The 23,102-nt window shown below is 41.4% G+C and overlaps 1 protein-coding gene across 1 annotated transcript in view; it reads left to right on the top strand.

Moving 5' to 3' along the window:
• Positions 1-22,642, top strand: part of PRTG (protogenin) — a 149,536-nt gene extending 126,894 nt beyond the window's left edge. The window contains exons 14-20 of the mRNA XM_075897295.1: positions 7,068-7,195; positions 8,051-8,221; positions 11,247-11,429; positions 12,596-12,716; positions 13,975-14,140; positions 19,183-19,287; positions 20,784-22,642. Of these exons, the coding sequence (XP_075753410.1) occupies positions 7,068-7,195; positions 8,051-8,221; positions 11,247-11,429; positions 12,596-12,716; positions 13,975-14,140; positions 19,183-19,287; positions 20,784-21,152 (1,243 nt within the window). The 3' untranslated portion in view covers positions 21,153-22,642. The remainder of the gene's footprint in view (positions 1-7,067; positions 7,196-8,050; positions 8,222-11,246; positions 11,430-12,595; positions 12,717-13,974; positions 14,141-19,182; positions 19,288-20,783) is intronic.
• Positions 22,643-23,102: the final 460 nt, after the last annotated feature.

The raw sequence follows: 23,102 nt of genomic DNA, 5'->3' as shown, positions 1-23,102 counted from the left end.
GGTGCCTCGGCCGCCATGAAGTGCTCCATGAGCGTCACGGCTTCTTCCATAGTCCCGGGCAGGTGTCGGCGTACCCATTGCTGGCCCTCCGCGGGGAGCACCTGCAAGTACTGCTCAAGTACCACCAGGTCCGCCACCTGGGCTGCTGTCTTATTAGATGGCTCCAGCCACCGCAGCCCGGCTTCCCGGATCCGTTGGGCGACCGCTCGGGGGCGCTCCCCCGCTCCGTACTTTGCTGCTCGAAACCGCTGCCTGTACGTCTCTGGGGAAATGCCCATCTGGTCGAGGATCGCCTCCTTAACCTTGTAATAGCACAACGCGTCGCGGTCCGATAAGCTTCGGTAGGCGAGCTGCGCCGGGCCGGATAGGTAGGGGGCGAGTATCGTAGCCCAGTGCTCCTGGGGCCAACGGGCCGCTATGGCCACCCGCTCGAACGTCACTAGGAACGCTTCGGTATCGTCCTCCTCCCCCAATTTGGCGAGCCTGATGGGTAATCGTACTGGGCCCGTCATGTCCTCCTCCCCCTCGTCGGTGGGTCCCGCCGGCCTTGTCCCATCCCTCAGCTCCCGAACTAGCTGTTTCTGCTGCTCCCTAAATTCGGCTGTCAGTTGCCGCAATGCCTCTGTCTGTTGGCTCTGTAATTGACGCTGGCTATCCACCAGCCACTCCACGACTTTGTCCCCATCCATGGTGCCTCAACCTATTTGGGGTGGCAATGGAAATGGAAGAGGGGGAAGGGACCAAGACCGAAAGAAAAACGAGGCCCCTCTCCTCCTGTGCCCTCCGTTACAGGGCCGCCACTGCCCACATTCTCCACCACGTGTCACGGGGCCGCCTGTCCGGGCCGCCGCCCCTCCTGTTGCCCCTAGGCCGCGCTCAGTTTAACACTTGACTCTGGGTCACCGGGCGGAGTGGGGGGTCCGGGCCCGCCCTCTCTCCGGACCCCAACCCAGGGCCCTGACACTGAGAGGTGCCCTCTCAGTGGTAGCAGGGGGGGTCGGTACCCCAAAACGCCCCTGCTCTCGGGTTACACAGCCCGCCCTGGGTCTTGCTCCACTCCGCCGACCCTCACTGCTCCGGGTACCCGCCTGTCCCTGCGGGCTCCCCGCTGCCTCGGCTGCCTCCTTGCCTGGCTCCCGTTGCTTGTTCCTCCCTCGCTCGGGCCCCTCCTCCGGCTGGCTTGGCTGCCGCAGGTCTCACCCCCGCTGCCGTTGGCTCCTGCTCTGCCGCCGCTCGCTCCTGCTCCGCTGCCGCTGGCTCCTGCCCCGCTGCCGCTGGCTCCTGCTCAGTCGGGTCCGCTGGCCCCGCCGGTTCCGCCCCCCTTTCCCTGGCCTCCCCGGCTCCTTTTATCCCCCCTCCCCTTGCCGTCCCTGGCGTTGCCCTCCCGACGTCATCACCGGCGCGCCCCGGCGCCGCGTGATGACGTGTCCCTCCGCCCCCGCTCGGGCCTGCCGCGCTGATTGCCGGCTCCGCGGCGGCCCCATCTGCCTCGCTCGAGTGGCGGGGTTGCTCCACCCCGTCACACTATCCTCTTGGATTACCTCCTGTATTAGGGAGTGCTATGACCATATGGGTAGGCCCGGGCCTCCTCTGACAGCTCATTCTATGAGAGCGCAGGCAGTGTCCATGGCGTTTGTTGTGCAGGTGCCCATTCTTGACATTTGTCAAGCAACTACATGGTCCTCTGTACACACATTCTCTGATCACTATGTGATCGCTCAGGAGGCCAGGGTAGAAGTGGCCTATGGGAGGGCTGTGCTGCAGTCTATTGTAAAGTAGGTGCTGATAGGCTCCGACTCCATCTCCTAGGATACTGTTAGGGAGTCACCTAATTGGAATAGACATGAGCAAGCACTCGAAGAAGAAAAACGGTTACTTACCTCGTAACTGTTCTTCAAGATGTGTTGCTCATGTCCATTCCAACTCCCACCTTATCTCCCCTTTGTTGGAGTATTACGGCTAGAAGGAACTGAGAGGGTGGAAGGCCAGCAGGGATATAGCGGCACCGATATAGCAGCATCCCTCCAGGGGGCTCCCTGGCTGGCCCAACAGATACTGCTAAGGGAAAAAGCTCCGGGATCCGTGCATGCGGTGCACGCACACCTAATTGGAATGGACATGAGCAACACATCTCGAAGAACACCAGTTCTGAGGTAAGTAAGCATTTTATCTCAGCATGCCACTGAGTGCACTGAGACCCAAAGAAGTGTGCAGGATGGTGCGAAGTCCAGAGCCTGCCTGTGTGGGCGGGGACAGGTTTTCATGAAGAGGCTGCACAGGCTGCAGAGAGGAATGCCTGGCTCTGCAACTGTATGGGAAAAGGAAGTCTGTCTGCGGTTACCTCTCCAGCTGGATGAGGTGGGGACACACCATGGGCTGGCCAGCTTTCATACCGCTGCTACTCCACTCAGGCTGCCTGTTTGGGATCCTGGTGCTCATCAAGATATAGCCAGGTCCCTACCTGGCCCTTGTCTGTGCATATGGTCCCTATTGTTATAACTGATCGGTGTAGGAAAATTTAGTGAGGAAGGGACATCTACGTCCACCTGCTGCCGTGTGGACACATGTATGCAGCGGGTGTGGCACCACATGCCCTCTGCCTGCTTCTGCAGAGCCAGATGCTTGTGGACCTTCTCCACTATGTGAGATATGTGTATGTGTAATACTCCGTTCTGAGCACAAGTAGGCATCTGTACCTGCAGGATCAAGCTGTGCTTAGCTCTGGTGTGGCTCGCATCCATGTGACAGGGCTGCCCTTTGCACTAAGCATGTTCAATTGCATTTGATCAGCTAATAGAGTAGTCGATGGAATTTCCATCGACTACTCGATTAGTTGATAAGAGGGGAAACTGTAGATCTACAGCAGAGTTCACTCCCGCTCTGCCTTTTAAATGTAGTAAGAGCCACCTGGCTCTTACTACATATAAAAAGCAGAGGTGCAGCGCCTGGGACTGGACACAAGTTGGGACAACTGAGTCCTGGCTTGCACCTGGTCCCTCACTGCACCTCTGCCTTCCCCTTCCTGCCTACCCCCCACCGCAGAGATGGTGCTGAGGGGAACTGGCTCTTAAGCCGGCTCCCCCCAGCATCACTCATGCTTCCCCCCCACCCTGTGCTGCCTCTGATAGAGGCAGAAAAAGGGGGAGTGACTAGTGGAGTAGTGAGTGACTCGACTAGTTGCTTACATCCCTAGTTTCCACCACTGTCAGGATCAAGTCCTACCTCTGGTTCTGACAGTTACCCCGCTATGACCTTGGCCTCCATTTTTTTTCTTTAGTTTTGGGTGCCTGATTTGAAATTGTAGATGATTTTCTGTGGTACTAACCACCCAGAACTCTGCTCAATTTCAGCAGGAGTTGTGGATGTTCAGGATGTGTGGAAGTCTAGCCCAGGTTGTCTCAAGATAAGCATCCAAAATTAGAGATATTTGCACCATAACGTATTTGCTTCAATTTTCCCATTAGAAAAATGGGGTTAATATTTACTTGCTTTCACATGGGATGCTGAAAGGATCCCACATGGGATGCTTGAAAAGGACTTAGTATTAGGCTTTGTCTACACTTAACAGTTTAAAGCATTGAAACTGAAAGTGCATAAACCACCTCTGCAAGGGGAGTAACTAACGTTAGCTATGTTGCCAGCACCATGCGGGGAGATGAGGCTCTGTGCCAACAGCCTGCACATACTTTAGCCTGCATTACTTTCTGCAGCTTGGGAAGCAACGCGGGCTGAAGGATGTGCTGGCTGCAAGAGGCTCTGTACATTTATTTTAATTTCTATTTTAAACTTTTGTGGGCCCCTAAAGTAGCATCGCGAACCACCAGCGGTCCATGGATCACTGGCTGGGAACCACTGCCTTAGACCAGTGGTTCCCATGCCATGTCACACCCCCAGCTTTTAATTAGCCCCACTCACTGGGGTTCCCCATAAAGGAATTCCCTTCCTGCCCACTTCCCCTTGCAGCAGCAGGGTGAGTGGGGTGGCTGGCAACCGGATCTGCTGTGGCTGGAGCCGGAGTGTGGTGAGCCTGTCCCTACAGGGGCAGCCTCATCGTGGCTCCATTCCAACTCTAGTGGCCACTGTGAAACCTGGCAGGTGAGCTCATGTGGAATGGCTGCAGCACTTGGCTGGGGCCAATTGCTGCATGGAGAGCGGCTGCAGTGCTCGGCTGGGGCCAGGTGCACTACAAATTGAGGTAGGTTTCAACCTTGAGAAAACAAATTGAGGCTTTCACTCCCAATGTCTATTATTTCTGCAATAGATGCAGCATCAAAATAGGCCATTTGGATACATAGTGATTGGAAGCATGATAATTTCATAGTTCTCCATTCTAGGGAACGGAGATTGAGTGTGATGGATAAAAAGCGACTAATTATAATCCTCCCAAATTGGGATCTTGTTCAGTCTGGCATTTATAATGTGACTGCAGATGCTGTGTTCTCATTGTTTTGCCACCAACCCTGAAGGCTTAGCAGATCTACTTCTTCAGAGTACATGTGCCCCTCCTTCTACAACAGAGATTTACTCTGCAACTGAGTGACAGGCAAGGGCTTTGCAGCAAGAAGCAACGTGTTCACAGATCCATTCCCATATTATATTTCACTGTTAGAAAGGTGAAGGGGAAAACACTGTTCTGGAAAAACACTCTTTGATGGCAGAAGGAAAAAACTAAATATTCTGGGTTCCTTCTGGGGTATGAATTGTTTTCAATTAACCAAACCTCTCATCCACAAGCTTCAAACTCCAACCTCGCATATATAGCATAAAAATGTACGTTATTTTATGATTTATTTCTGGTAGTGCCCTCAGTGAGATGACTGGGGCTTGGATTGACATTTCTACCTAGCCTTGTTCTCCTTCCAGTGACTTATCAATGTCTTTTGGATTGAAAACATGTTTGTTTGATTACATATCTAATAAATGACTTCTTAAAGAGGACTTGTACGTACACACACGCACACACACACACATATACACACACAAACAAATCAGATATTTATTTACATTAGAATTTCAGGTCTAGAGGACTCTAATGGCTGGGAAGCGTGTGGGATAACACCATAAGTGTCAAGGGCCCACTTTGAGAAACACTGTATTTAGAAGAATTAGTAAACTAGCTGCAGGCATCCCTGTGATTTGTTAAAATAAGGAACAAAAAGGAATAATGTTACTGATCTAAGAAAAGGTTCTGCTCTTTGACTTGCTTGGTCTTTAGAGCTTCAGAATGAGGAATTACCATATAGGAGACTAGGTGGTTTTGTTTCTGATCAATACCATATGCTTATCAGTGGGTTTCCTCTGGGCATCTGGCTGGGTTTCTTTTTTCCTTGGGACTAGCCCAGGAAAATTCAGGGCATGAGCTGTTGTGGTGCCCTCCATCTTTACCTTGAGCTTTAAAGTTGTGATTTGAGCTTGTTACATCCCAGAGCATCTCCCTAGGGATTTTCTCCCTAAGGATTTTCTAAGCAGTGTGGTGAATCACAGCTCACATGTCCCAACAGCACATGTGGAGTTAAGTTTAATCTTTGATCTCTTCTGGAGGCTCTCCTCTGACAGGCAAATTTTTTGCAATATCCATCCTAGATCACAAAGATGTGCTTTATTTTTAAAAATACAAGATCATGGGAGTGTTCCCTGTAAGGAGAGTGTTCGAGCGGCCACCAAGGAGAGACTCAAATGTGTGGAGAGCGGCTGCCCCGACTGCCAGGGCTAAGCACTGTGTGAAGGGCAGCTGCTCCGGCTACCGGGGCCAAGTGCCGCATGAAGGGTGGCTGCCCCTACGACTCTGTTCTCCCTTCCCGCTGGGCGTAAGCCTTCCTCTGGCCTCCAGCTACTCCCAGCCAGTGCACACACACATTATTATGCATTATTAAATACAAAGGAAAATATGAATGTGCAGAATGAGTCAACATGGTCAGATCTGATAACTGCTGCCTCTAACTCTGGTACAATTGAGGCAAAAGGTTTGGACTGGAGAATAATCTTTAAAAAATATTAGCAACTGTTTTATTAGTTTTTTTTTAAATGTGTGTGTGTGTGTGTGTGTGTGTGTGTGTGTGTGTGTGTGTGTGTGTGCAGGTGCAGCAGTTTTTAAAATTATTGTTAACCATCATGTCCCCTCTCCTTTGATTTGCCTCATACTATGGGCTATGGTTACAATGACATCTATTGTGTGCATACAGATGCAATGTAAAATAACACGTGACCACTTAAAATTACCATAATGAATATGCAGATACATTAATTACCATAACAAATGTACAAATATTTCAGTGCCGGTCCGCCAACAATTTTTGAATGAGTTTGCTGTTCCCTGGTATAAAAAAGGTTGGGAACCACTACCTTAGATGATGAAAACTTCTGCCAGTGCTAAGTATTTTGGCTGTGTTTATTAATAATAAAGTATTGCACAGGTGTTCAGAAAAGGCAAAGCATTTTAAAACTAAATTTTACTTGATTACTAATACAATTACCTCTATGAAAAAATGCAAATACATGCGTGTGTGTGTGTACATGTAAACTCCCTGACTTTAAAATTGGATTCAGTATAATTTTCACATTGTTACTTGTACTTAAAATAATTGCAGCAGGGCAGTAAACTCCCATTTCTGACAAAAATAAAAAATTGCAAATACAGGCTTGCAGAATTTGAATACAGAAGATGGAAGTAGCACATGGGAGATTACATAAATGGCCAGAGGCAGATTCTATGATCTGTGCTGTCAGTTTAAATTCAAAGTTATTCCTCTTATGTCAGTACAGCCAGTCATGTTAACCCAAGTTATCACTAAGAGCAGAATTGGGTCCTGAAGAGTCAAAGCAGATCCAAATTTCTCAATTTTGTGAGTAACATCTAAAGATGAATAAACTGATTTACAAACATCACGCTAGCACCTGGAGTAACGTTAACTGATGGATAGCTCAGAATAAGCTTAACTGGTCCACAGGACTTGCCATGTTCCTCTATATGGGATGAATTGCGTATTAGTACCCACGGAATCTCATCTGGATTTGAAACCATCAACTACTCTTAGTATTAAATGTCTTTTATTAATTCTTCTGTATAGGTCGGAAACTCACATGTTGGTTCAAGGTCTAGAACCAAAAACCAAGTATGAGTTTGCAGTTCGACTGCATGTGGATCAGTTATCTAGTCCCTGGAGTCCAGTAGTTTACCATACCACACTTCCAGAAGGTAAGGGCAATAGGGAAGGGTTATGGTTAGTCAATAATAATACTGTGCTCAAAAGGAAGTTTTCTGAGTCAGTGGGCCTGAAAATGCTAGTCTGTTTTTTGAGTTTTGTTAAGTTAATTTTGTCTTTCTTCTTTATCCCAGTTGCTTTGCTATTGTTCCTGTTTGTATGGATTGTCTGCCTAATTACATTTCTGCACACTCTTGCTGTTTTGAAGATATGAAATTGTATAGGAATTCTAAGAGAAAATCCAAGTTGACGGAGTATAAAATATAACTTTCTTCCTCCATAAATATAATTTGTATTAAAATAACATAAATAAGAGTTTTGAATTATCATGTAAAAGGGACACAGTCAAATTGTAAATCATATACTGGGGGGGGGGGGAATCTTTATCCATGTTATTAAAATCTGAAACTATCAAAACAAACTGTGTTAAAAATCCAATTTCCTATTCAGTATTTGAGATGCTTGTTCACTTATTTGCATTTGTCAACTTGAACTATGAAAATCTGTAAAAGTCAGTTTCACTTTAACCTTGTCTGTGCTGCACTATTTGAATGGCATACGCACTAAGGGAAATGTTAGTTTGTTTATCCATTGGAATGAAAGGAAAATCAGGATCTTAAGATTTTTTTTTAAAGCTTGATTTTATAAAATCTAAGCTGTAGACTAAATTTTAACTGAAAAGAAAGTGCCTTTTGAGGACACTGATGTATGTTTGCCCAGTTATCTATTTAGAACATAGCTTCAGCCATTGCTATGGTATTAGGAGCTTTACATCTCTTTTCTTTGGAGTAATTTTAAGCACATATGAATGTGTTTGCCCTAATAATATTGTGCTACTATCCTCCCAGCACCAACTGGCCCTCCACTGGCAGTGAAGGTGACTTTGATAGAAGATGATACTGCTTTGGTTTCCTGGAAGCCACCTGATGGTCCTGAAACAGTTGTTACTCGCTATACTATCCTCTATGCATCTAGGAAGGCTTGGATTGCTGGAGAGTGGCAGGTGCTACACCGAGAAGGTAAACTGTAATAATAAATGCTAGTGTTGGAAAAGCTATAGCAATCAGGAGATGAAGACATACAACCCCTTTGAGAACACTTGGAGAGAGAGATGCTCTTCTATAAATAGCCGCTCACCAAGAGCTGCTGTGTTCTCAGTCCCAAGGGAGGGCAGAAGCAAAATGCAGGACAATGTTGCACTTTACATTGTCAGGTGATGGCAGCCATTGAAAGAATATGTAGCCAGAATATGATCCCTCCTTATTTTCTCGTATAGCTGTATTGGATTTGCAGTAGTAGGACTTAGCTTTCTGAAGAGCTGCATCTCAACAACAGGCATCTATTATTCCTAGAAAAATATTAATATGAAGATCAGAATACATATCAGTAGTTTAGGATAAATAACATTTTGCCAATGATGTAATTACCTTTAAAACAAGCATCAAAAACCTAAGGAGTTGTAGGGCATAGTAGTGCAATAGGTAACTTTTGAAAAAGAAATATCCAGGCTTAATTATTTTGTTTTCATTACTGAAAGTTTGTCAGAAGAGGCTAGACTCTGGAGTCTAAAATACTGCCATTTCTTTCAATGAGAGTGAAGCTAAGTGAATTTGGGGAATGATGGATGCCCCCTATTCTGTCAGGAAGTGGAGACATACAACCCCTTTGAGACTAATTGGAGAGAGATGCTCTTCTGCAAACAGCCGCTCACCAAGAGCTGCTGTGTTCCTTGTCCCAATGAGAACATTCGGTAGGGACGGCAGCCATTGTGAAAGGAGGTTGTTCTCTATGAAATTCTGTGTAATAGAACATTTATCAACTGCTTGAAAGGAAAGGTTCAGCCATAAAGAATAACACCAGAAAGACCATTGATCCTAAAGTCTTGAAATGTAGCCAATACCTGAGATTTCAGTGAGATTACATGTTATCCCACTATTAAGATCATCGGAGTCCAAAATGGTCTGACACCCAGTGCTAAATTTCTTAAAGGACCTATATTTTAACTCATAAACTTATTAACAGATTTACTTGTCAATCTCAGAAAAAAATATTTGTAATTGAAGTGCAAGTGCTGTAACATAGGAGAAGACACACTGTATTTAGCATATAATATTAAGTGGTCATATCCCTGCTTTAAGTATATAGTTCAACTCAGTCTTATCTATAGGAACCCTGAGCAGCGTTACCAGTAAAATCTTGATGTGTATACTTAGAACAAGGGATATGGAGACCTATAGTTTTTATAATAGACCACTGTCCATTTTCATGTCATTTCATACTGAAAATGCTGTAGAGGGTAAGGAAATGGAAAGCCATTAATCTCAATCAGCTCTGCAGTCGCTGATTTTGTGTGTTGATTGATAGGTTAAAGCTTGAGGGTTAAGGAAGAATTCAGGTTTCTAACATTTTAAAACAAGTTGTTATGCTCTTATTTTAAGGTTAAATTAAATAGCTTAGTCAAGTGATAGGCATGATAGGAAGAGTGGGCATGCAATACTAGTGCCATGTTCATCTCTTTGCAGGAAAGGTGAGGTAGTAGCATTTTTAATGTTTATTGTGACAAGAATAGCTAGTCACAAACTAACTCCTTTTTGTGGAAGATTCCAAAGTCAAGAGACCTAAGAGTTCTTCCCAACTCAGACTTCAAGGATACATTTCAAGTAATTCAGAGAATTATCCGTTCACCAACATTTTCAAAATCCTCTATTTGACTGAGTTTGTGCCAGCAACAACTGTCTAAAACACTGCTGTAGTTTGCTGCTTATTTGCAATGTGAAGAATATTTTTTCCTTTTTCCAAACTTACTTGAAGTGGATGAGAAGCCCTTACACATTTGATGTGCAGTAAAATGAGCACAAATTGCTTAGCTGCTTTAGAAATGCAGCTGATTCAAAAGGAACTGGTGGGAAAGAGCTTCTAGTATTGAAATATAACCCCTCACCCTTGATGGTTACAGCTCCTTTAGTTATAGGTACCTTACATTTTACTTCAAATGCTTTCAGGTAATGGATATGTTTTGGGAAAAGCTACCTTTTATGGATAGCTAACTGATTAGAATCTATGGTTAAGAAAGGAATTGGTCCTGCCTAGAGCAGGGGGCTGGACTTGATGACCTTCTGAGGTCTTTTCCAGCTCTATGATTCTATGATAAGGATATATTAGGCCACTATTTTGGAAAGAAAAGTAACATGTTTATGGCAGGAAGAAACACAGAAATGTATTTCTATGGCATGTTAAATAGCAGTTGGAATTGTAAGCATCAGTCTGCAAACCCTGTGAAGGTAAAATCCTTATTGATTCTGATAGCAGTTTTGCCTGTACAAGTACCACATGACTGAGTCCTGTTCACTTACGTGCCTTCATGTATGTGAGAGAGACTTTCTAAATCTGTGAGAGAGACTTTTTCTAATCTTGTCTTTGCAGTCCTTCTTGAGCATACAAGAATCAGAGGAATCTATTTGGCATTTAATAGGATTGAATTGAGTTTAAAGTTACAGTATGATGCTGCCCAAAGCTGCTTCATTCATTTTGCCAAACCAGATTCTGTGTGTTTCAGATCAGCTGCCTGCAGCCCTTTGCTGTGTCACATTTGCATTATGATATCAGTGAAGAATGAGCTCTTATCTGGGAGCTCATTAGCACAGAATATATTGGGGCTCCTAGAACATGGCTCACAATACAAATACTGTCATACTGAAATGCAGTTGGGGGCAGGTTTAAGTTTGCTGACGTTGTGGCCACTACTGGAATCTTAGAACTGCACTGTATCAACACCTTTGTACTGGTACAGCAGAGCAACCAGTGTGTGCTTTACACTTACAGTACAGAGAGACTGACAATAGGTTATCACTGTTCACTCCAATCCTGTAGCCGATAGTTTGAATATGAAAGTTGCAGTCTTTTGTACACAAGACTCAAGAGTTTTTGAGGAATAAAGGGGCTAAATCTATCCCCTAATAGCTTAATTTTAGTACATTCCCTGCATTATTTGCCTAACATAAACTTTTTTTTAAAACAAAAAGTTTTTTGTTTTCCTTTTAATAGGAGCAATAACCATGGCTTTGCTGGAGAACCTCGTGGCTGGAAATGTCTACATTGTTAAAATATCAGCATCCAATGAGGTGGGAGATGGACCTTTTTCAAATGCTGTGGAGCTTGCAGTCCTGCCAAAGGAGACTTTGGAGTCCAATCAGAGGCCTAAACGATTAGATTCGGCAGATGCAACAAGTTAGTAAAAATATGTTACTTATTGGCAAGTACCAAAGAGAAAGAATTGTAACTTTTTTTTAATCCCATGCTTGTTTTCTTTGATGTCTTTAATGGTTACAGTACCTTTTCGTAACTGAAACATTTTTGGAATTTTATGTCCCAGTCTACATAATTGCTGGTTTCAGTTTTTTGCCAGCTACAGAGAATGTATGATTGAAATGTACACTTTTGTCTAGAGTGTGGTCAGCTTTGAAATAATACAGACAGGTACGATTTGTGATCACTCCCTTATGATGTTTCAAATGTAAAGAAGACCTTTATTTAGTATAATATGTTAGCGTCCTGGAGGTTAGTCATGGTAAGAACTCCAGCAAGGATGAAGCCAGGAGGGGCAAGATGGCTCCCTAAGTAGATAGGTGAAAATTTCCTCTGGTTCCTGGATTTTGAGCAGCCCTGAAGCAGACTGTACTACCTACCTGGAAACAGTCATTATCAAAGAAGGCATCTCACCAACAGTACTTTTTGTGAACATCTGCCCGTGTCCCTTAAATACCTTGTGCAAATCAAGCTTATACCTCTTTATAATTTTTTCATATGTAAATGGAGTTTCAAGTTGTGCCTTCAGTCACTGAATGGGATTTATCTGTGTGTGTGTTCATCAAGATTTAGAAGGTTTTTCTAAAGCTATGGGTGTGAGAGAGGGAAGGACAGTAGTTATTCAGATGTGTACTTTTTGCCTTTTATTGTTGCTAGATTGAGATGTTACACATAATGGGCCTAAACTTGAGTTTTTCCTTATTTCTACAACTATATATTCTCTCGCACATGCACATACTCTCCCAGTGATCAATGAGAATTTTGCCCAAATATACAGTAAGTAAAAACAGAGTAAAGGCCCCCAGGATTTGGTGATATATTAAACAAACAAACAAAAAAATCCCACATGATATTGAGCCCTTCCAGGTGAAAATGCTCTGAAATATACAAGCCATTATATACACTGCAAGTTATTTCAAAGGAAATGTGAAAATATATGATAGCAAAAGCCTAGAAATTGGGTTATAAGGAAGAATTTGTCAATCTTGTGGCTGGAACTCCATCGATTTCCAGATACAAGCACAGGACAGAGATTACTATTCTTACTCAATGAGTCTTTTAGTGCCATATATTCTTTCATGCTGCAGATTTTTCTGGCTATTACCACCTGGACCAGAAATCGATGACTGGGATTGTTGTAGGAGTTTGCATAGCCCTGACCTGCATCCTGATCTGCATCCTAATTTTGATCTATCGCAGTAAAGCCAGGTATGCCTTTGTGACTGGAGAAGTGAATTATTTTTTAATAAGCTTTTCTCAGTGACTCCTGTATGAATGTGAACCTTCAGGGATGCTTCTTTACCAGAGTATTGTCCAAGTGCTTTGGATGAAGGAACTCTGAAACTTTTAGCCTACTTCTTGGAGCTCACACCAAAGATGGGTATCTCACTCAGATCCCATGCTCTCATTGGCCTTCCCTGCTTTACCCTGTGGAAACAGTAGAAGACACAGAGGGAAGTTAATGTGGCTTCAAGTGTCATTAAGTCTCTGGTAGTCTTTCCTCTAGACTCAGATGACTATTTGGTATTTATCAACTGCTCCCTGGTTGGCCCCAGCCCACAGAGCCATGACCCTATACCTGCAGAAGATCTTCTATAAATTTGGGATGGGAGGAATCATTAAATTAGAGCTCAGCTCTGCTGGCTTCAGCTCCCTTGTACCAGTGCAAGTGAAGGTCACTATCTGGCCCTATGTCATTCCCTGCTGGAGGGAAAACAAAGGACCACAAACTATTGGGTTTTGGCTGTTAAGAAAAGGAATAATACGTTAGTAAATAGTCAGTCTTAACGCATGGGTTTGGGATTCAGGGATTTTTAATACAAATTGAACCTCTCTAGTCCAGCACTCTTTGGTCTGGCAACATCTGTGGTCTGGCCTGATTTTAGTTAGTCTGGATGTCCACTTATCATGGGTGTGACCATGTTTCCTGTGGTAAGCAGTGGAAGTATTGATAATGCTGCTACACAGTGTTGACCTTCCATGGCTTGGCAAATACTCTAGTTCAGCACCAGTCAGATCCTTAGGGCACCGGAGCAATTCAATATGTAATGACTCTTTATTTAAAAAAGAAAAGGCTTTTCAGTTCAGTTTAAATACAGATTTTTAAAAAAAAATATGTTAGGCAAGGGATAAGTATGATGAGTCTTTTTAGCTTTTTTGGGGTCCAGAACTGTTCTGATATTCTTGATTGTTTACTCCACTTGTATAATATTACTAATCATGCATAAGAAATACTCTCCATACACACATTTACAGACTGTCCAGTGTGATTTCCTGGGGGAATATGATTTTATGGCACAAGGTAGCATTTGAATTCTGTATAAGTTAGTAATAGCACACAAATAAAAGCTGAAGATCAAGAACTTATCAGTATTATTTGACTAATAACATTTCAGGTAAATACATTAGCCCTGATATTACACATATTGCCTATGAGCTAATTATACTCCTGTTTAATATCGCACAGGAAAATGTCTGCTCCTAAAACTGTGCAGCAAGGCACTGACCAGCTGTCACATACCAGCATCTCATTAACCAGTACAAACGAGGTGGGGAAGAGTATTGAAGGAATTGCAGAGAATGAAGAATCCTTATTACCAATGATAGTAGGAAACAACTTCATTGATGCTAAGGTACTGTGAGTCTTACTCAGTTCCACAATATAAATACTTCCCTAGTGCCATTTGTGCTAGCACCTGAATGCCTTCCATCATTAAAGATATACACTATATAAAAGTTTATCAGTAATAATAGTAATAATCCACATGAGGAAGGACAACCACAAGTGTGGCTGTCTGGAACATTAATCTGCCAGTAGATTAATCATAAATTTCAGTCAAATGTTTGCCCATGTACCTTTTTTTGCATTGTGCTCCAAAGATTGCCAAGTGTCTGAGGACTAGTGATGCTAAATTCTCGGGAATAAACTTTCTTGAGAATGTTCTTGAGGATATTCTCCAATGCGATAAATTTTTATAATTTTCTCTTAAATACTTGTTAAATAGTTTTTAAAGAAGTTTACTATTTATAATAATGTCTTTCTTTAATAAAACTTCAAGAATCATGAAAGTTTCCAATTGTTAAAATGAAAATTCGGGAAAGTAAAGAAAAAAAGACAGAGGTTTAAATTACTAGAACTTGTTTCACAAATCTTCTGTTTCAGGATACAAATATTTTTAACTTTCTGGATTGAATACAAGTCTAATCAGAATCTGCACTTTCTGAATCTGACCCATATATTTCTATCTCTTCTTCCTCGTATATATCCTCTTCTTCAACTTCTTCTTTCTCTTCAGCATCATCAATTTCTACTTCCTCATTTCTCTGGTTCTGTTTCCTTTTTTCTCTTGGGGATTTCAACAGAGCATCATTTGGGTTTTTAAGAAGCTTTATATTATGGGCTACGAATGTCAGCTTGCCTGCCTTTTTTTTGTGTTAACTTGTTTCTTTTTGCATTAAGAATGATACTGTAAGTATTGAAACTTCTTTCAGTTGCTGCCGTTGTTGGTGGCATATTCAATATGTTGATCACTGCTTTCCCTAATTTTGACCCATAGCAAATACCTTTCCACCATGTTACTGCATCTACTGAGCCAGCTGATTTTGTTACATATGATTTTCCAAAAAAACCTTCTTTAGCACGATACTCTGCAAACTCTGCAATGACTTTTGCTGAGTGATCAGTGCCATACATTCTTGTGACTAATTTATCAATGAATTCAGTTCCTTGTATTTGTTCATTTCTAGTAAGGCACTCACCATTGAATTTTGGATTTAGAATATTTGCAGCATAGTGAATGTCTTTTAGAGCCATATCTTTTCTTTTTTCAAAACTTTTCATTACATCCTGTTTTTCTTGTTTGGTAAGTGGACTTTTGGGAACATAAGAACATAAGAATGGCCTTACTGGGTCAGACCAAAGGTCCATCTAGCCCAGTAGCCTGTCTGCCAACAGTGGCCAGCACCAGGTGCCCCAGAGAGGGTGGACCAAAGACAATGATCAAGCAATTTGTCTCCTGCCATCCTTCTCCAGCCTCTGACAAACAGAGGCCAGGGACACCATTTCTATCCCCTGGCTAATAGCCTTTTATGGACCTAACCTCCATGAAATTATCTAGCTTCTCTTTAAACTCTGTTATATAGTCCTAGCCTTCACAGCCTCCTCTGGCAAGGAGTTCCACAGGTTGGCTACATGCTGTGTGAAGAAGAACTTTCTTTTATTAGTTTTAAACCTGCTACCCATTAATTTCATTTGGTGTCCTCTAGTTCTATTATGGGAATTAATAAATATCTTTTCTTTATTTGCCCTTTCCACACCACTCATGATTTTATATACCTCTATCATATCCCCACTCAGTCTCCTCTTTTCTAAACTGAAAAGTCCCAGTCGCCTTAACCTTTCTTCAGATGGGACCTGTTCCAAACCCCTAATCATTTTAGTTGCCCTTTTCTGAACCCTTTCCAAGGCCAAAATATATTTTTTTGAGGTGAGGAAACCACATCTGTACACAGTATTCAAGATGTGGGCATACCATAGTTTTATACAGGGGCAGTAAGATATTCTGTGTCTTATTTTCTATCCCTTTCTTAATAATTCCTAGCATCCTATTTGCCTTTTTGACCGCCGCTGCACACTGTGTGGACGTTTTCAGAGAACTATCCACGATAACTCCAAGATCTCTTTCCTGATTTGTCATAGACAAATTAGCCCCCATCATACTGTACGAATAGTTGGGGTTATTTTTCCTGATGTGCATTACTTTACACTTATCCACATTAAATTTCATTTGCCATATTGTTGCCCAATCACTAAGTTTGGTGAGATCTTTTCGGAGTCCCTCACAGTCTGCTTCTGTCTTGACAATCCTTAACAGTTTGGTATCATTCGCAAACTTTACCACCTCACTGCTTACCCCTTTCTCCAGATCATTTATGAATAAGTTGAAAAGGATTGGTCCCAGGACTGACCCTTGGGGGACATCACTAGTTACCCCTCTCCATTCTGAAAATTTACCATTTGTTCCTACCCTTCGTTTCCTGTCTTTTAACCAGTTCTCAATTCAAGAAAGGACCTTTCCTCTTATCCCATGGCAATGTAATTTACACAAGAGCCTTTGGTGAGGGACCTTGTCAAAGGCTTTCTGAAAATTTAAGTATAGAATATCTACTGGATCCCCCTTGTCTGCATGTTTGTTAACCCCTTCAAAGAGCTCTAATAGATTAGTAAGACATGATTTCCCTTTACAGAAACCATATTGACTTTTGTCCAACAAATTATGTTCTTCTACGTGCCTCACAATTTTATTCTTTACTATTGTTTCGACTAATTTGTCTGGTACAAAATGATCGTTTAATTCCCTAAAACATTCAGGAACTTTGCTCATTTTTGGCTGGTCAGATTGAAGCAGCATAATCCATTTAACAACAGGACTTATCAGTGCATACAATTTTTGGACCCGTACCCAAAATACATCTTCATCCAGGATTTAATTCCTGGTACATTTGCTCAGTTTAGTCTGTAAATCTTCATGGACAACAAGGCATTTTAAGACATTTTTTATTTAATAAGCTTTTCAAACAATATAAAATGGAATCCCACCTAGTTTTAACTGGCAATTTAAGTGCAAATGTTTGATTTTTCTCTTTTTGAAATGCAGTAAAATGAGCTCGCAAAACTTGCGATTTGTTAATTTCCTTCACAATAGTTTTACAGGTAACTTCAGTTTCTTGAACAGATTTTAAGTTACTGATTTTACCAATTGACAAATTTATTGTATGAGAAGCACAAGTGTACATAGCAATGCGATTGTATTTTTTGTTAAACATTGATAAGGATTTCACCATTGCTGCAGCATTATCAATGACAATGGCACCAAATTTTTCAGTGCCTATTTCTATCATTATTTGTTCCATATGGAATGCCATATATTCAGCAGTATGGCGTTCAACATCAGTTGCCACTGTTTTGTAAAACACTGGTTGGAGTGTTGATATAATAAAATTTATAACAGATTCATTTCTTCGGTTGCTGCAAGCATCACGCTGCAGTGCAAGAGAAGAAGCTTCAGCAATTTTTGTTTTTATAAGAGCATCAACATGTTGATATTCAGCTTCCAAAAGTTTGTTAGAAAGTGTGTACCTGGATGGCATCTTGTAAGATGGTCTTAATTTTTGCATGAAAGTAATCCAGTCTTCGTTTTCAATCAGTGAAAGAGGTGATCCCAATGAGAATATAGCTTGTGCAAAAAATTTATCCAAAACTTTGTTTTCAGTTTCATTAATAGAATCAAAGTAGTGACTTATAGAATGAGACACCTTGGCTGAACTAGATGTGTAAATTCACTAGCACTATCACAGTGTTCTATAGATGTTGATGCAGTTGATGGTTGAGGTGATCTGCTTCTGGACTCCGAGAATTTTGTTGCCTTTTCCTTGATGTAAGCAGGAGTCTTCAAACAATTGGAAATATGCTTTCTCATCCTTGTTGCATTTCTGATGTATTCAGCCTTGAAGTACTTACATTCAGATAACACTTTGTCTTTAACTGTTTTATGAAGGAAATAATCCCACACATCACTTTAAGGCTTAGTTCTTCTTTTCATACTGATGAAAACACAATTACACCTTTCACAAAAGAGAATAAATGTGTTGTTTGCCTCTTTATATACTTTTTGTGATTCTTCCAGAAAGTTCCATAACAGTCAGTTAGAATTCCAGACTCGTGAATGTTCTAGAAAGTTCCATAACATTCTGGAACATTCTATAACATTCTCAAACTATCTTGAATGATCAAGAAATCTCTTTAACATTCAGGGTGTTCTAAAAGTTGAATACAATATGTTATTTCAAGAGGAAATGAAAAATTAGAAAATTCTGAAAAATTCTCAGGAAATAATCTTTTGGAGAATATTCTTAGAATATTCTCATTCTCGGAGAATATTCTCCAGAGAATATTCTCACCTCACATCACTACTGAGGATACATGTTCTACAGTCCAAGAGCATACTATTTACAATACCCTTCTGCTGGCCCAAAGGGTATTGTTCAAGGTACCAGGAAACAGGGCTTATCAAAAAATCTGAGGCATTCTTTCCCCTCCCCCCCAAATCTATTCAGGCTCCTAAATATTCTAAGTGGCTCCATTAAAGGAGTGTGATGCTGAGCAGGTAATAAAATGGGCACCAATATTTTATTTGTATATTTTCATGGATAAGCAAGTTGAGCTATGTGTAGTTTATACACACAGGTTTAGTAGAGTCAAACGATATAATAATGCATGTATTTGTCTATGAATGCTGACAGGATGCTCACCGTTGTGCAGATGTAGAATTAAACATGGTCCCTTTCCCATAAGTCTTAAATTCTAAGGGACCAATCTGGCAAGCATGAATTACCCTTACTTTCCCATGTTGTCATAGTTCAGCACCTGGTACTCTGAGTTTAATGGAGCTGCTCATCCAAAAAATGTTTGCAGGAACCACTCCTAATTCAGACACAGACAACACACCCATCGATGATGCAAGCTCAGAATGGTAGAGATGTCTAGAAGCAATGGTGGCTGAAATACTTTGCTGTATTTGTGATACTATAATTATTATTGTGGTGTGATTTATTTTTAAATTTGGCATTTTAATTGAATAAAACAAAACTTTCTCTCTTTCCCTCTCTATTTTAGGGGGGAACTGATCTGATTATTAACAGTTATGGCCCTATCACAAAGACCAGCTGCAAGAAAAGGTGGCTCTTCTTCCAAGATTCTAAGAAGGTGAAAATAGAGGAGGTAACCTACCCTAATAAATGTGTCTCTGAAAGGCCTGATATAATCATATGACATTGCAAGGAAGAATGTCTAGGCTTGTGGTTATTAAAATGCATTTGTAAAGGCTTAGTCACTAAGGGGATGGTTTCTGTCTTTTGGTACTAAATGATGATGATATCTTGTCTCCTTCTAAATGCAAATAGAGAAGTTATTCTTCATTTCCTGTCCCTTACTCTGTTATGTAGTGTGACTCTCTAATGTTAAGTAGGTGCTAAGTTTTGCCTAAAACTGACTACACTCCATCAGTGGATGAAGGGTTGCTGAATGTAACAATCCGATGCACAGATATAGAACTAAACATACTTTGTAAACATCAGTTAAATAATCTTCCCACCAACCTGAGAGCTAAGTAAGTAGTATTATCTCTCTGGTTGCAGAAAGAACACAGAAAGTTAGAAAGTAAATGACTCATCTAAAGTGCAACGGGAACTCTGAAATTAAACTAGAACTGGAATTCCAGAGCCAGTAGCTCCTCATACAGTGGTCTGACTACACTGACTTTGGATAAACAAGTATATAATAGTAAAGTGTTCAGGGTACTATTACTTGCTTATAAGTAATAGTTCAGGGTACTTATACTTGCTTGGGGATCTGACTTACGTTTATTGAGTCATTATGACTTACACAAGTTGAACCTCTCAAGTCTGGCACCCTCAGGATCAGTACTGAACCAGAGAATTTGTCAAACCCTGGGAGATCAATATTGTCTAGCAGCATTACCAAGACTTCCACTGCTTAGTGAGCTCTCAGAGGACACTTAAGAGTAAATTAGAGCTAAATAACAGCACAGAACACTGAGAGCCAGGACTGGTGGCTGCAAACAAACTTTATGGGACTGTGGGAAACTTGGCCACGCCCATAAGTGGACATCCAGCTAAATAAAATAATGATGGACCATGGTTGTTGCTGGAGCAGAGTGCCAGACTATAGGGATTCAACTTGTACTGTTCTCTCATTTCATCAAGAAATAGTGACTGACCATAGCTATGTTTAAAATGCTTATTCCAATACACTGCCAGCCAAAAGCTTGCCTAGAAGCTGGTATGTAGCTCCATATTTCTAATGCTTCTTCAGGTAAAATATTTTCAGCAACCATAAGTGTGCTGCATGAAAGAAAAATCCCTGGAGGGGAAAATAGATACACAAATGTAACTTTAAAATAAAAACAGGATCCGCAGTGAAAATCAGCCTCCATTATCTGTCATTAGGTAGAATGAATTATCATCTAGTACTGTACAAGGAAACAGGAGAGAGAACTGGGACTATCTTTGTTCTGCTCCTCTTGAAGGGCTCAGATTGTTTCTCCCATCTAGTGGTGTTGTATGCATTCCAACCAATTGGTGTGGGGAATTAAACAAGCACTACTCATGTATCTATTTTGACAGAGGCTGATTAACCTCTCTTTCTCTCTTTCTCTCTCCCCCCCCCCCCCCCCCGGCCCCTTGTTTTTAATCCAGCCTCAGAGAAGATTTGTCCAAGCTGTGTGCTTGTATCAGCCCGGCACCACGGTACTGATCAGTGAAGATGACTCCCCCAATTCTCCAGGCCAACAATCTAAGTTCCAGGTGCCATTCAGTATTGTACCTGATACAGAGCATTCAGCAAACAGCGAGGGAAGCCATGAGACTGGAGACTCTGGAAGATTCTCTCATGAGTCAAACGAAGAGATACACCTTTATTCTGTTACAAGTGCGACCCCACACACCTCCAGTTCCTTTGTGAATGTGAACCCTGTCTTGAGTAACTGTGAGGAGCCTCCGGTACCACTGGCTACTGACCAGACTTCTATTTCATCTCTTCAAATACAGTGCACGGTACAAAACTGAGTTACCTATCCTGACAGTCATGCCAGACATCCACACAATGTATGTCTGTTCGAAAGACAATGAACAGGGAGCCAAAGTTTATTGTGGAAAACCTGATAACACATCAGGTGATCCTGTACTTCTTTTGAATGTTTTTTGTGGGATTTTTTCTTAAAAGTCACTCATTTTGAATGTTCAGTGGTAAACAATGTGAAAGGATAGTAAAGTTTTCTGACTAGAGTTAAAAATATATCACTGGAGCAAAGGGAAGACCGTTAGCCCTTTGCTGAATATCTACCTCAGTTTGCCAAGTGGCGAACTCTGAATGACAACTGCTTTACCTCATTTGTATTATAGTCGGTCTCGGCTACATAACCGATGATACTTCCTAGTAGGATTTTTTTTGATGCGTGTGTGTGTGTGTGTGTGTGTGTGTGTGTGTGTGTGTGTGAGAGAGAGAGAGCGAGTGAGAGAGAGACAGAGAGAGAGAGAGATCAAAGGAGTTGTATAGGTAGATGAACAAGACTGTTTAGCTGAAGCTCTGACTTTAAAAACAGGGGATCCCTGAGGGGATAAGATAAAATTATTTAACATGACTGACCTGAAGAACTTCAAATGAGAAAATTGTAGGACCATTACCTTTGATAAAACTGTGCATTAGTTTAGGAATAATGTAGTTAGTAGTTTAATGTTCAGTAAACAGCTACTGTGAGTCCTTAAAAAATAATTGGACTTTCCTTTAGACCCACTTGATTGCTATATCTTCCAGTATCACAGCCTGCCCAGAACAGTGCCTCTGCACACAGTTCTGTTGTGCCAGCAGTTGCTGACAGGATGTAAGTTAAATCCCCAGGGCTCCCCAGGATTCCCTACAAAGACATAAAATTGCCTGTTTATTGACAACTAAGGCTAGAAAGCTTGGTGAAATTAATTAATATTCAGCTCCCAACCAGTTTGGAATGGTGTGAAAACTGCCTGAAAAAAAATAGACAAGGAATGCTGAAGTTTCAATATTCCAGTGCTTCATAGCAACGGTGCCTTCTCCATTATATATAATAAAATTACTGCTTTGCCTTATGCCTTCTTAGCATTCATAAAGTTGCTTTGGAGTATAGAAAGATGCCTTAAACGCCTCTTAGATTTTATGGTTAAATAGATTAGTAATCATAGTCCATTTTTACACAGCTCTGCAGAATGCCTGAGCAGCTGCTGTTAGAATGCAGGCCTGTTTCTTGCCTCAGTTTAGGATGCTATTAGTGAGGAATTTTAGCTCAGGGAGTGACTTCAACCACATGCCAGTCTAAAACTCTAATTAGGCCTCAATGAGAAATAAAAAGGCAGAGCTTTAGTTGAAAAGTCTGTTGAAAGGGTGAATGTTTATACTGCCTTATACCCATACAATTCCTGTTTTATACTACCTCCTTTTAAAGTTATTCTAGTGTTATTTTTTTCCTGTACTCAGGGAACAGTTTGTTACTTTTGACCTGCCTCTCAGAAATGTGAGGCAAACTGACAGGGTATCATATTTTTGTTTTTTAATGGGTGGGATGGGGATGGGGGTCGAATTCATCAATGTCATACATTAGTTCATATATAGTTCCCCCACAGTTAATTTAAAAAAAGAAAATTAGACATTTGTTTATATTTTTCAAAATGTCAAAAATTTTGAACAGCTAGGGTGAAGTCCTTAGTGTCAAAACTCCCATCAGCTTAATTAACATCAAGATTTCACTCCTGATGTGATCTGAATTACTTTTGGCTGGTTGCTTACGATTTATAAGCTAGTCAAAAGCCATCAATAATCCCTACTGTTGTGTTTTTATTTATTTTATTTTTATTTTTTGATGAAGCGGCCTGTAGTTACTGTAGCTCTTTCGCTTGTAACTGTTTGCTCATTCTGTACCAGATAGTACATGTTCACCTTTTCATAGAATTGTTGTGATACAAAGGCTTTAAAATAATAATCTTGTA

Source organism: Pelodiscus sinensis, chromosome 14 (assembly GCF_049634645.1).
Source record: "Pelodiscus sinensis isolate JC-2024 chromosome 14, ASM4963464v1, whole genome shotgun sequence".
In the NCBI taxonomy this organism is placed as follows: domain Eukaryota; kingdom Metazoa; phylum Chordata; order Testudines; family Trionychidae; genus Pelodiscus; species Pelodiscus sinensis.
The sequence above is the reverse complement of the archived record's forward strand: the minus strand, read 5'-3'. Positions and strand labels throughout refer to the sequence as shown.